The sequence below is a fragment of the Dromiciops gliroides genome, chromosome 1 (assembly GCF_019393635.1).
Source record: "Dromiciops gliroides isolate mDroGli1 chromosome 1, mDroGli1.pri, whole genome shotgun sequence".
Lineage (NCBI taxonomy): Eukaryota > Metazoa > Chordata > Mammalia > Microbiotheria > Microbiotheriidae > Dromiciops > Dromiciops gliroides.
In genome coordinates this window covers 238,414,002-238,435,399 of record NC_057861.1, presented here as the reverse complement: position 1 = coordinate 238,435,399, position 21,398 = coordinate 238,414,002, and the positions used below count along the sequence as shown (strand labels likewise).

Sequence of the window (21,398 nt, the reverse complement as noted above, 5' to 3'; positions counted from 1 at the left end):
TTAAGTGCCTACTGTGTACCAGTGTTGGTGACCCAGACAAAAAAGAAAAGTCTCTGTTCTCAAGGAACTTACATTCTATTGGGGGAGATAATGTGTATAGGAAATGAATGCAAAACAGATACAACGTAGTTTAGACAGGAAGGGCAATGGGAGCTGGGGGAATTGGGGAAGGCTTCCTGTAGAAGGTGATGAAAGGGGAGCAGCTAGGTGGCACAGTGGATAAAACACTGACCCTGGATTCAGGAGGACCTGAGTTCAAATCTGGCCTCAGACACTTGACACTAGCTGTGTGACCTTGGGCAAGTCACTTAACCCTCATTTCCCTGCCCACCCCCCAAAAAAAGTGTTGGACACAACTGAACAACAAGAGGCGCTAAAGGAATTATTAGCACTCTAGGAATGATTGGCATTACTTTACAGATGAGGAAATTCAGGATCAGAGAGATTAAGCATTGTCACAAAGCTAATAATCAGAGATGTGAACCTGGGTCTTCCTAACTCCAACTTGACAACTCTATTTAATATATCAAGTTGCTTCTTCATCTAGCCTTATATTTAACCTCTTCTCTACACTCACACAAATATTATCCTATCCTAGTTTCTCCTTATTAACTCTTGGTTGACCTTCTGCAATGTTCCCCTAACTCATTTACCGATTTCTCGATTTCTCGTCTCTCTCCTCTCCAATCCATCTTCCCATATAGCTTCCAAAATAAACTTCCTTAGCATCAAGACTGATTCTATAAACATCCCTCCATTGCCTCCAATGCACTGGTTCTCAAAATTTTTGGACTCAGAACCCCTTTATACTCTTAAAAATAACTGCATTACCCCAAAGAGCTTTCATTTATGTGGGTTGTATCTATCAATGTTTACCATATTAAAGATGAAAACCTATCATTTGAAAAATAATTACTTAATCCATTTAAAAATAACAATAATAAACCCATGCTTTTTTGCAGGGCAATGGGGGTTAAGTGACTTGCCCAGGGTCACACAGTTAGTGAGTGTCAAGTGTCTGAGTCTGGATTTGAACTCAGGTCCTCCGGAATCCAGGGCTGGTGTTTTATCCACTGTGCCACCTAGCTGCCCCCCATGCTTTTTTGAAGATCAAAAAAAAACCCCACTACATTTTACAAAACAAAAATAATTTAGCGAGAAGGGTGGCATTGTTTTATAAATTTTTGCAAATATCTTTAATGTTTGACTTAAGAGCTGGATTCTCATATCTACTTCTGCATTTAATCGGTTGCAAGCAATATATTGTTTTTGTCAAGTATGTGAAGGAAATCTTGCTTCACACAAAAAATGTAGTTAGAAAAGGGAAGTGTATTTTAATGGGCAAATAACACCTAGTATGATTATGAAAATACTTTTACCTCGTGGGCCCCCTGAAAGGGTCTTGGGGATCCTTAGGGGTAGAGTATCTGAGGATCATATTTTGTTAACTACTGCTCTAGGGTAAAATACAAATTTCTCTACTTCGAATTTAAAGCTTTCTCCAACCTTTCCAGCCTATATTTACAATACTCTTCTTCTTTTTTTTTTTTTTTGCAGGGCAATGAGGGTTAAGTGACTTGCCTAGGGTCACACAGCTAGTAAGTGTCTAGTGTCTGAGGCCAGATTTGAACTCAGGTCCTCCTGAATCCAGGGCTAGTGCTTTATCCACTGCACCACCTAGCAGCCCCAGAATACTCTTCTTAATGAACTCTACATCCCAGGCAAACTTCCCCATACAACTTGTACCCATCCAATATAATATAATGTCCTTGGGTTTAGAGACCGTATGTGTATTTACAGTGCCTTGTACATAACAGGCACCAACTATTTGTCACATTAAGCGATGTAAGCAATTCCTGTTAGAGAGACTTGGAAAAAGGAAGTTTCCCCTGTGGCTGGAGGGGACAAGGAAGGCTTTTGGAGCCTGAAGTTTGGAAGCCATATTCATGCAGAGCTAGTAAACACAAGAGGTGCACTACCTGCGGCTGCTTCAGAATGACTCCCTGGAACACAGATTCAGAACGCAAGGGATCCCGGGGCATGAAGGGAAGCATTCCACCACTTAGTGAATCCAAAACTAAGGCTGTTGGAGGAGTTTCATGTGCTAAAAGGACACAGGAGGAACTAAAAATAGAATTTTAAAATAATTCTTTTTCTGAAGGACAAGGTAAACCACGCATTACTTCTAGATAAAAGGAAAACACAAAGAACTGTTGGTCAATAGCTCTTAGCAATGATATCTTACAATTGTGGCATATAGAGCCCTATTAGTCCTTATCTCAACCCCATGAAGAAGACAGGAAAGGTAGCATGAGTCCCATTTTGTTAATAAAGAAAATGAAGTTCAGAGAGTTTCAGTGATTTGCCTAAGGTCACACAGCTTATAAGCAGCAGAGCTCCAACCTCCTAACTCTAAGCCTAGGACTCTTTCCACTCTGCTGTGCTTCTTATTCAGAATACTTGGCTCAGGCAGGCAAAGGAGTGGGGGGAGGAATAGAGAACACAGAAAACAGAATGATGAAAAAAAACCAACCAGAACGATGGCACAGTGTTAGGAGAAGATCCAGGAGATCTGCTGAGTTTGTTTTGTCTCTGCCATTTACAAGCTGTGTGACTTTTGGCTCACTTTAGCTCTCTGGCTGCTAGGTGGTGCAGTACAGAGTGCTGGGCCTGGAGTTCAAATCCAGCCTCTGGAAGTTACTGGCTAGGTGACCCTAGGCAAGTCATTTCACCTCTGTCTGCCTCAGTTTCCTTAATTGTAAAATGGGGATCATAATGCCACCAACCTCACAAGGTGGTTGTGAGGATGAAATGATATATTTTAAAAGCACATAACATGACACCTGGCACATAGTAGGTGCTTAATAAATAAATGCTTCTTTCTTTCCTTACTCAGTCTCAGTTTTCTTACCCATAAAATGAGTGGGGTTGGACTAGCTGATCTTTGAGGCCTTGTCCAGCTCCAACAGTCTATGCCCCCAGCTCAAGGATTTCACAGGACACATGGCATATGTCAAACCATACTTGCTTCCTGCCTAAATGTTCTGACCAAGAGACTATTTTTTTACCCCAAAGCGCTGAGGCTGGCCTATAGACACAATCTGGCTAATGGAACTGGCCAGGAAGTGGAGAAAAATCTAATTTCTCAGTTTCAGGTGGGGGCTAGAATGAGAACAGCTGGAACACCCCTGGCTGGAGCAAAAGCTAGCTCTCCTTTTAGTGGTTATGAGGACCAAATGAGATAATCAGGGTGAGCATACTTTGAAAAGCAAAAATGGACTATGCAAGTGTAAAAGATTGAAATTGATGTTATAATACATAACTGATATTGCGATATAATGATCTCTTGAAAACATGTAGATAAGAAACAGAGGAGAGGCAAAGTATACTTAATTTATTTTGGATTCACACCCTGATCCCCATTAGATCCTCCCTTAATTTCTCCTACATCTTGGCATAAACAGCCAGTATCTACTTACATAATTGCACATGAAGATTGGTTTTAATAAAATCCATACAAAAACAAACCCACAAAACCCCAAACAAATACATTAGGTAACTGAGATGAGGCTGTGATTATCTCTGTTTTAGCAATGAAGAGCCTCAGACACGAAGAGAAAATAAAAAGACTTGACCAGTCATGTAGTGAATGAATCAGAGCCAAACAAAGCTCAGAATAGAACCGGGGATTGCTGTCCTCTGGGTGCTCAGTCTACCCTACTTCCCCTGCACACTGGTGTTTCTGCTTCCTGATTCTCTGGCCTTCTGAACATACCACAGAGATGAAGCCTTTGATTTTGTTTTATAACAAGCACTGACCTTTCACAAAATGACCTGTGATCACATTTGAAGTCAAATGTAATATTTCAGTCACAAAGACATTAAAACATCCTGCTAGGCACAAGTCTGAGTTCAAGTCTTTGTGTTAGAAAAGATTAAAGGGAGAGAAGAGGGAGTACATACCTTTGATTAACAAATCGCCCATAACTGGCAATGCAGTGTACACTGGGTTTCACATATTCTGTAGAGAATTCTCCCATTGGTATAATACAAATCTGGTGCTGTTGAAATAAAATAATGCAAAAAATACGCAACATTTATGAGTTCTCGTGGAAAACAAAAGTTTCAAAGGAAGAGTGAGTTTTTAATCCCAAGACACATACTCTAGCTCATAAATTAACTTTATTTAAACATATTAAGCACCTGTGTCATGGAAGCCCCTTATTTCTCTTGAAGGAACGGTGATGGACAGCTAGCTCCCATATTCTGTGTATCTGAGGATGATGATAAAACCAGGTGAAAGGAATAGCCCCTTAAATGATTATACTTGTATCCTTAGCATCTGGCATAATGCCTGGCACATGACATTTAAACAATACTGGTTGATTAATTGATTAATTGTCAAGGGTTTCCCACAGTTCTCCTCTTTTCACCAATTTAGATGTGTACCTCCATTCAAATGATCAAGGAGGCTTTCCCAAATGGAAGCACAAAAGGGGAAGATGGGTCACTCAGATCACTCCACTCTACATCGGCTGCTCTTCCTGGTTTCAACTCCACAAAACAAGCTGCCCCTTCCAGGATAAGTTCATCACTTCCAATCTCACCACCATGCTGCTAATTCAAGCCCTGATGGACACTGTGTCCCTCAGCCTCCTCTCCCATCCTCCTCTGGAGGGCTGAAGTGTGGGGTACCAAACCCTTCCCAATGCCTTCCTTTATAGAATGCTGATACTGAACTCTCTCAGGTCACTCCACTCTGCACCTGCTGCCCCAGAAGAAGTCCTCCCTCTCCCACTGCCTATCTCCCTTTGTGTGTAGTTTATCCCCCATTAGATTGTAAGCTCCTTGAGAACAGGGGCTGCTTTTTATTAATTGTATCCCCAGCTATTATGGCACATGGTAGGCACTCAATAAATGTTTATTGGACAGATTGGATAGAAGATGGGGATATAGAGTTGAACATTAAAGCTAACAGATCAATTATCAAGATTGTGTCTAGTACACAGTACTACGAATAAAAAGACAACACTGAAATGGTCTCCCAATCCAGTATAGTTCCCCAAAAGGAAATAGAGAACTGCAGGGAATAGAAATGTAAGCATCTATATGACTCACATTTAAAAAATATGAATTGGGGCAGCTAGGTGGCACAGTAGATAAAGCACCAGCCCTGGATTCAGGAGGACCTGAGTTCAAATGCGGCCTCAGAAACTTGGCACTTACTACCTGTGTGACCTTGCGCAAGTCACTTAATCCTGATTGCCCCGCAAAAAAGGTGAATTGCCTTCATTAATAAAAGACTAGCAATAATAATAATAATAATAATAATAATAATAATAATAATGAATAGGGGCAGCTAGGTGGTGCAGGGGATAGAGTGCTAGGCCTGGAGTCAGGAAGACTTATCTTCCTGAGTTTAATTCTGGCCTCAGACACTTAACTAGCTGTGTAACCCTGGGCAAATCACTTAACTCTGTTTGCCTGTTTCCTCATCTGGAAAATGAGCCAGAGAAGGAAATGGCAAACCACTCTAGTATATCTGCCAAGAAAACACCACATGGGGTCATGGAGAGTTGGACATGACAGAAGTGGCTCAACAACAACAACAACAACTACTACTACTACTACTACTACTACTACTACTACTACTACTACTACTACTACTACTACTACTACTACCACCACCACCACTACTACTTAATAATAATAACAATCGCACAAATAATAATTAGCTAGCATTTATATGGTGCCTTAAGGTTTGCAAAACATTTTATATATGCTATCTTATTTGATCCTCACAACTGTCCTGGTGGGTAGGTGTTACCATTATCCCCATTTTATGGATGAGGAAACAGACTTAGAGAGATTAAATGACTTGCCCTGAATCACACAGCTAATAAGTGTCTGTGGGCAGATTTAAAATCCTGCTTTTTAAGTTTTCCTCACTCCAAGACCAGTACTCTACTGACCGCATCACCAAGCTACCTCAGTAAGTCAATAATAGATTTTAGTCAAAGCAAAAGCTGGTGACGGGAAAGAATGACAAAATAAAACCTTGCCTTTAGCAGTTGGCTAAAAAGAGTATATTGACAGGTATAGAATAAATATAATGGCTCCCTTACCCAGCAGTGCTCCCGTGAAGTGAAAAAAGAAATCTGTAGATAATTTGTTTGTAACTTAAATTCCAAAGCACTGAATGAAATATGGTGAGCTGGACTTTAAAAAATAAATTTCAAATAGAATGTGCAAGAAGATATTTTTCATTCTTAATGGAGAAGGTGGGCTTGGAATGGTGCTGCTCCAATTAGAAAAATCCATTCATCTATCATTGGGAACAAGAACTTTGCCTCAATGATCATCTTAAATATGGAAAATATCCTTGGAATACAATGAACTCCTTTTGGAGGACACTGGAAAAAAATATTAGTTTTCTGAAACAAAAGAGCTAAAATGGTTTTTTTGGGGGGGGGACCTGCCTGTTCAAAAATCAATGCTTTAAAAATGTGATAAATGTATTAAACACATAAGGATACCTTTTTTCATTAGAAATTTCTTCATAATTTCGTAAGAATTTTCTTATGAAAAATCCTCATCAATCAATCAGTAAATCAGCAAGTAATAATTGAATTTTAGTCCTAGTTCAACTAACTATGAAACTTAGGTCACTTAATCCATTTGGTATTTCCTATAAAATAAAGAATCTGGACAAGACTTCCTCTAAGGTTTCTGCCAGCTATAAAGTGATTATTCTGTTATTCTACCACAACACCATGATGGGTGCTTTGGGAGACACAGAAATATAAATCAGTTATTCTCTTTAACAGGCTAGTTGAGGAGAGGGGGAAGGATAAGAAAACTATGTGAAACAGAGAATAACAGAATCCATTATGTTTAATTAGGTGTTCAATGGCACAGCCTATTAAGTCTCTAAGTGCTATGGGTCTGAGAAGAACATATCGCATAGAACCAGAGTCCTGAGTTTTGTGAAGCAGGTGGGACTCAAGCTAGGCCTTGACATTGGGGTGGAAGAGAGGAAAAAGAATATTCCATTGTGGGAGAGATAAAATATGTATGAAACTTGACTATTCCTAGTCAAGTGAAGAGACTGACCTGAGACTAGAAGGAAGTGTCTATGTTGGGAAGTAAGTAGAAAACCAATTTGGAAAGTGGTATAGGGTAGTCTAGATAGCTAGGTGGTGTAGTAGATAGAATTCTTGGCCTTGAAGTCAGGCTATCAAAGTCAGGAAGCCAGGAAGACTCATCTTCATGAGTTCAAATCCAGCCTTGGACACTTACTAGCTGGGTGACCCTGGGCAAGTCACTTAACCCTATTTGCCTCAGTTTCCTCATCTGGAAAATGAGCTAGAGAAGGAAAATGACAAACCACTCCAGTATCTTTGCCAAGAATGACCCCATTTGGGGTCACAAAGAATCAGACACAACTGAAAAATGGCAGAACAGCAACACAGGGTGGGTCAGTCAATAAACATTTACTAAGTACCTTTGTATACCTAGCCCTGTACTAAAGGCTGGGGATACAAAGAAAGGTAATAGGCAGTTTGTGCTTTCAAGGAGTTCACAGTGCAATAGGTAAGGCTATTGATCTGCTAAGTACAGAGAATTTTCAGCTTAATTTGAGAGGCAGTTGTTCAGTCGTTTCAGTCATGTTTAACTCTTCATGACCCCATTTGGGGTTTTCTTGACAAAGATACTGCAGTGGTTTGCCATTTCCTTTTCCAGTTGATTTTGCAAATGAAGAAACTGAGGCTAACAGAGTTAAGTGACTTGCCCAGGGTGACACAACTAGTAAACGTCTCAGGCCACATTTAAATACAGGTCTTCTCGAGTCCAGGCCTGGTGCTCTATCCACTGTGCTACGTAGCTGTCTTGATAGTCAATAAAATTTTTTTATTACAGATTTTGAAGCAATGGAAAAACATGGCAAAAATGATGTTTTAGGGAAGATTAGTTTAATAACATGATAAACAGTGTAGATTAGAAGGTGAAACATTAAAGTCAATGAGAAAAGAATCTGTTGTCTAGGCATGGAGGTGATTGAGAGCCTGGATGAGGTTGGTGGCAGTAGAAATTGAGAGGCAGGTCTAAATGACAAAAACATGTTGGGGGAAGACTATACAGACTTGAATGACTAACTATGGGAGAATCACAGAAAATTAAAGCTAAAAGGAGTCTTACAAATCATCTAGTCTAAACCCTAGAGAAATTAGACGATTTGTCTAAGGTCATATGGGGAATGAGTGTTGAGCCACAAAAGTGATGGTCAAAGGTGACTCCCAAGGATATTCCTAACACTATGGCATTCCAATACTTGTTTTCTGTTTGATTCTCCATTATCACCCAGCCCCTTTCTACCAAGTAGCTGCTCACCTGGCTGGTCAGCTAGCATAGCTTGCCCAACTTTCATACCCACTCTACTCTAGGCACCAGATCTCAAGTAGCCAATCTAACTCAGACTCATGAGTAGGTAATTCATCTGCTGATCGAAACCCACTCAGCCTCTGACCCTCCCCTCAGTCCCATACCATAGGCTGGTGCTTCTAACAACACAAACATATTTGTATTTTAAATTATTTTATGTTAATCCTTTGAAACAAGTTCCTTACAAGTACTGGCTGCATCACTTAAATGAATATCCTGGAAACTAACCAATGAAAAATTTAATGATACCCCTTGAGAAAACCAAATTTTTGTTGTTCTAAGATAAAAAAGTTGCAGATAATTACATCAAAGAGGGATGATGTAAATCTTAGGGCAGAAAAAACCTGTCAGCAGTATCATATTTGGACTATTTTAGGAAAATAAAAATCTGTCCTGTTTTCAGAAGATTTTTGCCATTCCTTAGTGATCTCCCTCCCAAAGGTAGTGAGAAACAGATCCATGATATTTCATAGGGCAGATTATTCAGTCTGTGAAGAATTTATCAAGTCCTGACAGATACTACTACCTACTCTGTTTAACTAGTATAAATTTGTTGACCTCAGTTTCTAGGAACTAGAAAAAATAAACTCTGAAACCTTTACCTTCTTGCTCCAAGTAAGATGTGAATCACATGGTTTAACTAGAGAGTTCTCCTTTTTAAACTGGTCCTTTTTGTTGGGAGGAAATATGAGAACGTTAATTCCCTACACAGTGAATTCCTAGTCTCCAGGAACTAGAAAAAATAAACTCTAAAATCTGTATCTTCCTGTTCCAAGGAAGATGTGAATCACAGAGTTTATCTCAAGAGCCCTCTGATTTAAACTGGCCCATTGTCTCAGTAGGAAAAATGGAGAAGTTGATTCCCTATATTGTAGAGAGAATAGGGGAAGATTGAGTTGAGTGGGTTAGGAGGAGAAACTCAACAGCCATGAGCTTTAGAATGATTTTATTATTTTGTTTGCTAAATTACAAGTTCTTAAAACATCAGAACATGGCTACATCTAAGTGAAGGTGGTATACTTAAAAAGTTAGGGCAAGGGGGCAGCTAGGTTGCACAGTGGATAAAGCACTGGCTCTGGATTCCGGAGTAACTGAGTTCAAATCCGGCCTCAGACACTTGACACTTACTAGCTGTGTGACCCTGGGCAAGTCACTTAACCCCCATTGCCCCACCAAAAAAAAAAAAGTTAGGGCAGCTAGGTGGTTCAGTAGATAAGAGTGTCAGGTCTGGAGTCAGGAAGACTCATCTTCCTGAGTTCAAATCTGGCCATGGACACTATTTGTGTGACCCTGGGCACTTAACCCTGTTTGCCTCAGTTTCCTCATGTGTAGAATGAGGTGAAAAGGGAAATGACAAACCACTCCAGTATCTTTACCAAGAACACCCCAACTAGGGTCACAAAGATTTAGACACAACTGAACAACTAAACAACCACAACATACTTACAACACAAATAATTCAGATGTAAATAATATGGTCTTTCAAAGCCCAATCTAATAATGTCTGGATTATTCTATTACTCTTCTGCTAGGACAGATAATAATAATACCTGACAGTTACATAGAAATATTAGGTTTGGAAAGCATTTTATGTATATTATCTCATTTAATCTTCACAACAATCCTGGGTACTACAGGTAGTATAATACCCATTTATAGATGAGGAAACTGAGACTCAGAAAGATTGTGAATTGTATGTGTAATCCTCGCACAAGGCATATAATAGGTGCTTAATAAATACTTACTATTTGACAGATTGCCATGAGTCATACAGTTTATCAGTGCCAGAGGCAGGATTTGAGTTCTGTACCAACCATTCTTTCCACTACACTACAGCTATACCTCCATGATCAAGAACTCACTGTACCTTAACAGTCATGAGAAAAAAGAGGCCAATCAGTTGGCTTAATTTTTTGAGCGAAAGCCCCTAAATGCAATGCATCATACTAGATGCTGAGATGGGCAAGGTATTAAAAAGAACCATCTTCAAAGCTCTTCAAACAAAATGAGAGAAGATGAACATACAGAAGAAAGAATCCATACCACCAAAATATAGGAGCTGTGTGTGTTAATAAGTACCAAGTGAGGGGAAATTCAGAAGCAGCTAAAGGGACTGATGGGAGAAGCAAATAGTTTTCTTAGTTTCTCCAGTGTCTCAAGTATTACAACTGTGATTAATGAAAAACAGAGAGACAAAGTTTCTGAGTAATTAATAATCAACTTATTGGGGCAGCTAGGTGGTGCAGTGGATAGAGCATCAGCCCTGGAGTCAGGAGTACCTGAGTTCAAATCCGGCCTCAGACACTTAACACTTACTAGCTGTGTGACCCGGGGCAAGTCACTTAACCCCAATTGCCTCACTAAAAAAAAAAAATCAACTTATTAATTCAGGTAGCTAATAATAAATTAATGGTCAGGGGTTCTCTCTTGAAAAAACAGAAAAAACAAAGACAAAACCATGGAGACCCTGAAAACCTTAGATATTTTTTGAAAGGGAATGTACCTGACAAGTGAAAATCAACCCTGATTGGTGGTCATTTAATGAGGAAGTGGGCCTAGAAGTCTTCACTTCCTCCTGCTGAAAATGTGGCTGAATCATGAGACTCAGCCACCTCCAACACTCTGGACAGAGAAATCTATCTCCATCCACCCCACCACTCTGGTCCCTTTCATGGGCTGCCCTGAATTCTAATGGAGGGGTTACAAGGACAGGGGCTGTTCTCCTTGGGGCAAGAACTTGCTCAGGTTGGATTCTGCTTACACTCTAAACAGAATTAAGGTGTTCTAGTTGGGTGGGATTCTGTCCAAGACTCTGGAGCATGTTCCCTGAGGGTTACAGCAATCTCATCAATCCAGCAGGTCTTTCAGAGACTGATTTTTTACAGGGGCTGGGCCTTAAATGAGGAAATAAAAGGAGAAAGGCCTGGATCCTGATCTAAATTGGTTACTATAATTTCTCTCACTACAAAGTAAGTGAAAAGGGTTCTTAAAATCAATTTACTAAAACTCAGTAGAAGAGCTAGTTATGGGGGGCAGCTAGGAGGCGCAGTGGATAAAGCACCAGCCCTGGATTCAGGAGGCCAAAAAGAAAGAAAAAAAAAGAAAGAAAAAAAGAAGAGCTAGTCATGTCCAGCTAGTAAGGACAGTGACAATAATTCTCACCAGCATCGGGGCTCCTGGACTATTAGAGAGAGTAAAGGAGAATGTTTCTTTGCAGTGGTTGTTTGTCTGCTTTGTAATATTCTCAAACATTTTGGAGCATTGACTAGGCAATCCAAATTATGGGCACAATTCTCTTTTTTTTTTTTTTTTTTGCGGGGCAATGAGGTTTAAGTGACTTTCCCAGGGTCACACAGCTAGTAAGTATCAGGTGTCTGAGACCAGATTTGAACTCAGGTCCTCCTGAATCCAGGGGTGGTGTTTTATCCACTACAGCACCTAGATGCCTATATGGGCACAATTCTTAATGGGGGATGGTTTAAATGATGAACCAAGAGGAATTTCTGGTTCTTTGACAAAGCTCCTGAGATATTTTCAGTGACCACTCTCTCCTCACACTCTCCCTGCTCCATCCCAATAACTTTATTTTTCTTTGTTTTCAACATCTAAAAAGTTACCCACTTTTAATGGGATACTGAAAATAGAGACTTCTTGATTTATGCCAAATGTGGCTGCTTCAGTGCTGATCTCATGGTTGTTACCAATGTTCTGGAAACTGTAATAGCATCAGTATGGAGGATTCCTAGTATGCAAATTCCCTCCACCAATACCAATCTGTAACTCAGCTTCTTAGAGACACTGCCTGAGGCACTGAGGGGCAGAGTATCTTGCTCAAGGTCAAATGGATAGAGTTGGGTTTGGAGCCAGGAATTACTGAGTTCAAATGCAGCCACAGATACTAGCTTTAGCTATGTGACCTTGAACAAATCAAGTAATCTCTCTGTGCCTCAGTTTATTCATCCATAAAATGGGGATAAAAATAGCACCTACCTAAACAGAGCTATAGTGAGAAGACTAAGATCGATCCTGTATTATTTTCTTATTGATCCTATTTACAAAATAATCCATTTTATCCTGTAGCTGCTTATGTCATGCATGGTTATGAGACTTGTCCAGAGGTACACAGCTAGTAAACATCTATCTGGTCTCCCTGACTCCAGGTCCAGCACTCCAGTCTCTTTGCCACCTAGCTGCCTCTAATTTAGTTCGTCTTCACTTTTATTTACTGCTTAATAACCTCTTTATGAAACAAAGTAACAATAGGTAAATCACATACCAGAAGGAAGTGGGCTGAGTGGGCCTTCAGATGGATCCTTGCATCTGCTAAGAGTTCATACACAGCAACACGGTTCAGGTCATCCACCACGAAACTCCGGCAGAGGAACCTGAAAGAGGGACCAGAATTCAAACACTCGTCTCCTAGAATTTTGCTCATTTTCCTCTTCTCACCAGGGCAGTTGATTTTTTTTTCAATCTCTCATATTTTCACTAAGCATGGGACCTTTTTTCCTGGCTTAAAAATTCAATAGTGGCACAGACTCTTAAAGTGTTGAGCATATGAGAAAAGTAGTAGGAGAGTGAGCTTTTTAACTGGTACTAATATCCCAGAGATCAGCCCAAATTCCACCTTCCAGGTATGTCTTCCAATCTCCTATCTCTGTCTCAAAAAAAAAATACCTTCACGTGAGCAGAACCTGGAGAACACTGTACACAGTAACGGCAACATTGTGGGATGATCAACTGTAACAGACCTAGCTCTTCTCAGCAGGGCAATGATCCAAGGCAATTCCGAAAGACTCATGATGGAAAATGCTCTCCATATCCAGAGGAAGAACTGATGGAGTCTGTATGTAGATTTGTAGTAGGGGTGGATTTAATCGATCAAATTGATTGTGAGGTGTCCAAAAGAATTACAAGACGCAGTGACTCAGTTTCCCGTTTTATTGGAATACTGTGATGACCACAGGGAGAATCACCCAAAGGAGGAAATAAAGATGGTTATATTTATAGTAAGAAAAAGTAGATTATCTCCTCATTATCTTAATCTCCTGCTTAAGGAGGTACATGGGAGGTCTTATCCTAATTTGGACTGCCTGGGGTCCTAAGACAACCTCCAAGGTGGATACCTTTTTCCTTGGAGGTATGTTTTTGGGGTTTACAGGTCATAAGGTGATCCTAAGGACACGTTTGGCCTTTTCTGAGCATGTTCCTAAAGACATGCTTAAACTTGTCAGACCCAGAGGGTCTCTGTGTTTTTTATATCTCTTTACTTAAGATCTGGTTTCTAGGTGTCCTGTCATCTAGAAATATTAATGGCTATTAATGGTTAATGGTCGCTGGTTGCAGTCTCTGTTGATGGTGAGGGTTGATAGGGACAAACCCTCTTGGATACTATAAGAGCACAAACCTTGGTTTTTCTGTTAACCCTTTAAGCTACAGTTGATAGGTTACCTGTTAACCCTTTTAGCCTCCTCCATCAGACTGAAGGATATTTTCACTTTGAGAGGTTTTGTTTGTGTTTTTTTCCTTTCGTTCCATTTCTTCTTTCACAACATGAGTAATATTGAGATATGTTTTGCATGATTGCTTGCTGTCTTGGGGAAGGGGTAAATGAGTGAGGGATGGAGAAAAATTTGGAACTCAAAATCTTTCAAAAAATGAATGTTGGGGCAGCTAGGTGGCACACTGGATAGAGCACCAGCCCTGGAGTCAGGAGGACCTGAGTTCAAATCCGGATTCAGACACTTGACACTTACTAGCTGTGTGACCTCAGGCAAGTCACTTAACCCTCATTGCCCAACCAAAAAATCAAACAAAAAAAAAAAAAGAAAAAAAAAGCCTTTATCAGATGGAAAATAAAGCAGATGTTTAAAAAAAATGAATGTTGAAAATTGTCTTTATAAATAATTAGAAAAAATGAAATACTATTAATTTTTTTCTTTAAAAAGAAACAATAGCTTTACAATCATAGGATTATAAATTAAGAGTGGAAAAGGATCTTTTTTTTTTTTTTTGCAGGGCAATGAGGGTTAAGTGACTTGCCCAGGATCACACAGCTAGTAAGTGTCAAGTGTCTGAGGTCGGATTTGAGCTCAAGTCCTCCTGAATCCAGGGCCGGTGCTTTATCCACTGCGCCACCTAGCTGCCCAGAAAGGGATCTTAAGGGCTATCTAGTCTAACCTTCTCATTTTACAGATATGGAAATTGAGGCCCAGGTAGTGACTTCCCCAAGGTCACATAGGTACTAAGTAGTAGAGCCAGAATTCAAACCCAGGTCCTCTGGTTCCAAACACAGCTTTCTTTCAGCTCTTCCAAACTCCCTCCAAATGTGGCACTACTCTGGCATCTCCAAAGAAATGTGTCACTTTGTGAAAGCAGTGACTTCAACTGCCAATTCATATCTCAACCCTTTCATGTCTTAGTAGATCAATCAATCAACAAGAATTTAATAAGCACCTACTAGGTGTAGATCCTCTTCCACGCATTGGAGATACATAGCAAAGGAGCTCCTGCCCTCAGGGAGCTTATGTCTTTTTTTTTTTTTTTTTAGTGAGGCAATTGGGGTTAAGTGACTTGCCCAGGGTCACACAGCTAGTAAGTGTTAAGTGTCTGAGGCCGGATTTGAACTCAGGTACTCCTGACTCCAGGGCCAGTGCTCTATCCACTGCACCACCTAGCTGCCCCAGGGAGCTTATGTCTTAATGGAGGAGACCATATGTATACATATGAGTATATAGAGAATACATACAATGTAACCCTGGAAAGGAAGGCCCCAGCACCTGTGGGGACCTGGAAATGCCTCCTGCAAAAGATGGTGCTTGAATTAAGTCTTAATGAAACTAGGAATTCCAAGCTGGGTAGATGAATAGGGACAGTATACAATGCATGGTATACAGACAGACATGGATGAGCAAAAAAAAAAAAAAAAAGACCAAACTAGCCTTTAGCAACTTCTACCCGTTGTTCTTGGTTCTGAGCTCTAGGACCAAGCAGAACAGGGCTAATCTCCCCCCTTCTGATGGCTCAGGTCTTTCAACCAAAGGTTGTTGGTTTTCTTGGCAACCTTCTCAAGCTCATTTTATAGATGAGGAATAGGGTTAAGTGACTTGCCCAAGGTCACACAGCCAGTAACTATCTAAGGTTGGATTTGAACTCAGGTCTTCCTGACTTCAGGACCAGTGCTCTATCCACTGCACCACTTAGCTGCCCTGTGAGAAAGGGGGCAATCAGAGGTTGAAAGACATGGACCATCAGAAGGGATAGAGTATGAACCCACTACTCTTCATCAGCATGTCTGCCCTCCTAGGGAGAGGGTCTGGTTTATCAGCATTCTTGCTAAAAGGTAGTACTGAGAAATTAACACATATTCTAGGTCAAAATGTCACCACAGTGATCCTTCTATTCTTTTCTATTTGAATTTGATACCACTGATGGATCTGAACCTCTCCCAAGAAGGGCAGACATGCTGATGAAGAGTAGTATCCCTTCTGATGGCCCACATCTTTCAATCTCTGGTTGTCCCCTTTCTCAGGGGCAGCTGGGTGGTGGCACAGCAGATAGAGTACTGGGCCTGGAGTCAGGAAGACCTGAGTTCAAATCCAACTCTAGACATGTACTAGCTGTATGATCCTGGGCAAGTCACTTAACTCCATTTACCTCAGTTTCCTCATCTGTAAAACGAGCTGGAGAAGGAAATGGCAAACCATTGATGGTCTTTAAGGTGGTCTGACCAGTACAAAGTGGAGTCAAATAGCCATCTCCCTACTCCTAGACACTCTGCCTCTCTTAAAGCAGCCTGGAATTGTACTATCTTCTTGGCTGTTTTATCACAACTCTGACTCAGAATGAGCTTTCATTTGACATCTATGAAAATTCCCATAACTTTTTTCAGACAAAATACTGTCTAGCTGTGCCTTACTCACCTTTTACTTGTCAAGGTGATTTTTTTAACCCAAGTGAAAAAAACTTTACATTTAGCTTTATTAAAGTTTAAACCTATTTAATTCAGCATAATGGTCTCCTCAAAATCATTAACTACGCGCTCTCCCCACATCTATTCTTTGCCAAGCCCTGTCCACTCCACTTCCCCCAAAGCTCTCACATCTACAGGATGACAGATTTAGGGCTGGAAGGGGTCTTCAAGGCCATCAAAGCCAACACCCTATTTTTCAAGATGAGGATCCTGAAGTTACTTTTCCAGTTAAGTTACTTCCCCAAACTCAAACCCATATCTTCCCAATAGCAAGTTCAGCATTCTATCTATTACCACATCTCTCCACCCCCCCACCCTCATCCACTCTCTCATCCTCACTCACTCCAACGACTGAAATAATAACCTCCTATTTGGCCTCCCAGTCTCAAGCTTCTCCCCTTTCAGATTCATCAGTGCTGTCAAATTCAAATAGAAAAAGACAGTCCAGAAGAATCATTGTGACAACATACTGACTTAGAAAACCACAAATTAACATTAACTATGTTGTATGGTATTTTTATTTATTTTGTTAACTATTTCCCAGTGACATTTTAATCTGGTTCAGCCTCATGTTTGATATTTCTGCTCTACATAGTTGCCAAATTATTATTTCCTAAGCCCAGGTGTGACCACATCCCTCCCTTGCTCAAAGAGCTGGAGTGACTTACTATTTTACCTGTAAGATAAAATACAAATTTATTGGTTTGGCATCTAGGGTCCTTCACAATTGGACTCTAACCCAACTCTCCAGAGTGATCCTTATATTACTCCCTCTCATTTACTCTACAATCTGGAGATATTGGTGGAGTTGCTGCTTCCCATATATCACCTCTATGTCCCTGAGGTTCCCACCTCCTCCTCCAAGAATCTCTAGTTATCTTGACAGGACTATTCAAGGGCTACTACTTCTACAGTAGACCATTCCTGATCTCCCTGGTCATTAATAGGTCAAAAAATAAATTAGAGAGGAGCAGAAGGATTGCCCAGGGGCAGGTAGGTGGTACAGTAGATAGAGCACTGGGCTTGAAATCAGGAAGAATCAGCTTCATGAGTTTAAATATGGCCTCAGACACTAGCTGTGTGACCTTGGGCAAGTCACTTAACCCTGTCTGCCTCAGTTTCCTCATCTGTAAAATGGGTTGGAGAAGGAAATGGAAAACCGCTCCAGTATCTTTGCCAAGAAAACCCCTAAATGGGGTTCCAGAGAGTCAAACACAACTGAAACGACTTAACAACAAAAAAGGATTATCTAAATGGTTTCATTGGTTGCCTGCTGTTAAAAAATTCCTGTTCTCCCCAATTATAAGTGGGATAAAGAAACAATCAATGAGGAGTAAAAGTATTGCCTAGATGGTTTAATTGCAGTTAAAAATAATTCAGCCAGTGGGGGGGGGGAGGGGGAGGGCAGCTAGGTGGCACAGTGAATAAAGCACTGACCCTGGATTCAGGAGGACCTGAGTTCAAATTTGGCCTCAAACACTTGACACTAGCTGTATGACCCTGAGCGAGTAACTTAACCCTCATTGCCCTGTCCAAAAAATATACCATATTAATAATTCAGCCTTCTGCTAATGAAATTCTCTGACCTCAGCTAAGACAATCTTCAGATGACAAACACACAGGCCATTGATGGGGTTTATCCTTAGAGATTAACATAACCTGCAGGGATTATGACTTTGCCGACAGAATGTTTGGGTAGCAAGTCATATTCATACTCTGCCCATACATGAAAGAACTATGGTTACATCATCATGGAAGATTCTTTATTTGGAAATTCCCACTATGGATGCAGCTCACAATCAAGCTTTGACTTGTTTAGGCAAGTTCTAGGCTCAGTCACATAGCTTATATGTGTCAGAAGTACCCAGGTCTTCCTGACTTTGACTGCAGACCTCTATCTACCCTACTTGTAGGAGGTTCCTAAAATGGAATGGGAATAAACCATTGGTGGAGAAGTCTTGAACTGTGAATGACTGAAGTCCCCCATAAGCACCATGGGAAATCAAGATGAAGTCAGCAGGCAGCTCTGAACCTCTTCTGCATTGGTTATCCCTAGAACACATTGCCTCTTCTCCATATTTCCCTTCTCTCACCAATTTACTCTCTCCTTGTCCAAGTTCTATTTCCTTTCACACCAAGTGTTCAGTGTTATGTTGTTTCTTTTAACATGATTTCCCACAAAACCTATTTCTAGGAAATGACAATAACAGTTCACATTTTGCTAAATAATAGCAATAGCTCAATTTGCATAGGACTTTAATGGTTAATAAAATGCTTTTGTCATAGCAACCTGGTGAGATAGGTGGTAAGAGAAGTATGACTGCAGATATTTTTTCAGATAAGAAAATGGGGGCTTAGAGAGATTCAAGCTTCTTACATTCCAGTCACAATCCTTGTTTCTGTTACTTCTCTGCCTCTTGTAATCCTACAGAATTTGGTCTACCCAGCTTTTAAAATACCAACAACAACAATAACATTTATATAGTGCTTATTATGTGCCAGACATCATGCTAAGTGCTGGTACCATTATTATCCCCATTTTACAATTGAGGTAGTAACTGAGGCAAAGAAATTAAGTGACTTGTCCAGGGTCACACAGCTAGTAAGTGTCTGAAGCTGAATTTGAACGTAGATACTCCTGACACCAGGTTCAGTGCTCTAACCACTTTGCTACCTTGCAGATCTCCTAATACATCTTAATGTGTTATTGTACCATAACTGGGTGTAAAAAATGAAGCAAATATTTTAAATGACATGGAAACAGAAGAGAAGTGATATGATTCATTTAAAAGTGAAATCCTTTTCAAAAGTGAAATATATCAGAGGGCAGCTAGGTGGTGCAGTGGATAGAGCACCGGCCCTGGAGTCAGGAGTACTTGAGTTCAAATCCGGCCTCAGACATTTGACACTTACTAGCTGTGTGACCCTGGGCAAGTTACTTAACCCCAACTGCATCACAAAAAAGTGAAATACATCTACCCTACAAAAATACAAATAAAAAGTCCCTATAAAACAACCTTTATCTGCATTCTACTCATGAGTGGGCAAGCTGGTTACCTGTATTTACAGCTATATATGTTCACACGACCCGCTGATGAAGAACTCGGGCTGTTGATGAACACATCGGCAACATAGAGCTGATCATCTTCATTGGTATATTCTAGTACTATCACGTAGTGGTCAACCTGAGGAATGCTCAGGGTCAGATGCAACTCAACCTGTTGGAGGAGTAAATGGAGGCAGATCATTATTACTCTGGAACACGCACAGGAGACTTTTCCATTTTTAGTAATGAGGTAAAGTTACGAGGGCATCTCAGGAAATCTTAAAGAAGTACCATTGTACACAGCTAATGCAGAAATATGTTTTGGAAGATTTCATCTCTGTAATGGGTATCATACTTCTTACCTTCTCAGTGGGTTGGGGAGGGAGTGGAAGGAGGGAGAGAATTTAGAACTGAAAATCAAAATAAATTTTTTTAAAGTGCCATTGTATTAAGGGAGCAGATTCTTCTTAAGGTTCTGCTCAGACATCTTCTGGTAAAACTGTTAATCAATAATAATAAGAAGAAGGGAGATAGCACTTATGTAGCACTTTCAAGGTTTTCAAAGTACCTCATATCTCATTTGATTCTCACAACAAGCCTTCAAGGGAGGTGCTATTATCATCTCCACTTTACAGATTAGGAAACTGAGGCACTTAAATGACTTGCTCAGGGGCATATAGATAGTAAGTGTCTGCAGCAGAATTCAAACTCAGATCTTCCTAACACCAAGTCTAGCTACATTATTTTTTCAATCATTTCTCAAGGTCAAAAGAAACCTCTGTAATCCAAGACTTAAAGGAATCCATAACCCTGGGGATTATCTAACTGTTGTGTTAGATTACAGGTGTTGAGCCTGTATCAGAACCATATTTCTCAGCTTCCTGCAACCATCCCTGGCTCTGTTTCCAGCTCCAGGTGGACACCAGTTAAATCTAACATTCCTCCCAATGTTACCCTCCAGAAGCCTGATCTTTGTTGATGCCTTTTTAGTCGTGTCTAACTCTTAATGACCCTATTTGGGGTTTTCTTGGCAAAGATACTGGAGTAGTTTGCCATTTCCTTCTCCTGCTCATTTTACAGATGAGGAAACTGAGGCAAACAGGGTTGAGTGACTTACCCAGGATCACACAGCTAGTAAGTATCTGAGGTTGGATTTGAACTCAGAAAGATGGATCTTGCTAACTTCAGACCCAGCATTCTATCCACTATACTTCCTACCTGCTTAGATGATGGGACCTTTACTTGACTTATTATCTGCATGTTCTTGACTATAACTGCCAGTGAATTCTTGGAATAGTTTTCTGTGGGACCACTGGATCTACCATAGTTTTTATGACTTTTCTTAATGTACCATTAGTAGAATGTCTTTTCAATGGCTTCTTGGAAGTGTTTGTTATATATGAAATGGCTAAAGTTGATGGGCTTCTAGAAATTTGGAAAAGTACAGGAAAAGGGTACAAGTTATCTTTACTTTTTTTCCTTATGGTTAATCATGTATCTATTTAGTTTAACACTTCCTCTTACCTTAATTGATGTCTTTTGTTTTTGTATCACATTAGTTTCCAAATATATCCCCTCCTAGTGCCCTACCCAAAAAGCCATCCCTTGTAACAAAATTGTTTATCTTAAAACAGTGGAGTTTTCAATGAGATCAGTGTGAATCTACAGGGAGGTTTCTAGGCTAGAGGTTCTTAACCTGTCATGAATCTCTTCATCAGTGTGGTAAAAGTATAAAATAAAATACATAGAATGACCAAGGAAAACCATTACATTGAAATAAAGTTATCAAGATATTTTTCAAAAAGCACGTTCATAGATGCTAGGGTAAGGATCCCTCTCTCACAGCATTCCACAGAGCTCTCCATAGATGGCACACTCATGGAATTTGTAGAGGAACCAAAAATTAGAGGAAAAGGTTAACATGATAGATGACTCAGT

General features: G+C 40.2%; 1 protein-coding gene across 3 annotated transcripts in view; it reads right to left on the bottom strand.

Annotated features, from left to right (window-relative positions):
• Positions 1-21,398, bottom strand: part of LAMA3 (laminin subunit alpha 3) — a 341,587-nt gene that overhangs the window by 131,457 nt on the left and 188,732 nt on the right. For all 3 annotated transcript variants that reach the window (XM_043973095.1, XM_043973110.1, XM_043973101.1), the window contains 4 exons: positions 19,472-19,632; positions 12,719-12,827; positions 3,964-4,061; positions 1,980-2,124 (listed from right to left, as the gene is read on the bottom strand). In XM_043973095.1, coding sequence (XP_043829030.1) covers positions 1,980-2,124; positions 3,964-4,061; positions 12,719-12,827; positions 19,472-19,632 — 513 coding nt within the window. The remainder of the gene's footprint in view (positions 1-1,979; positions 2,125-3,963; positions 4,062-12,718; positions 12,828-19,471; positions 19,633-21,398) is intronic.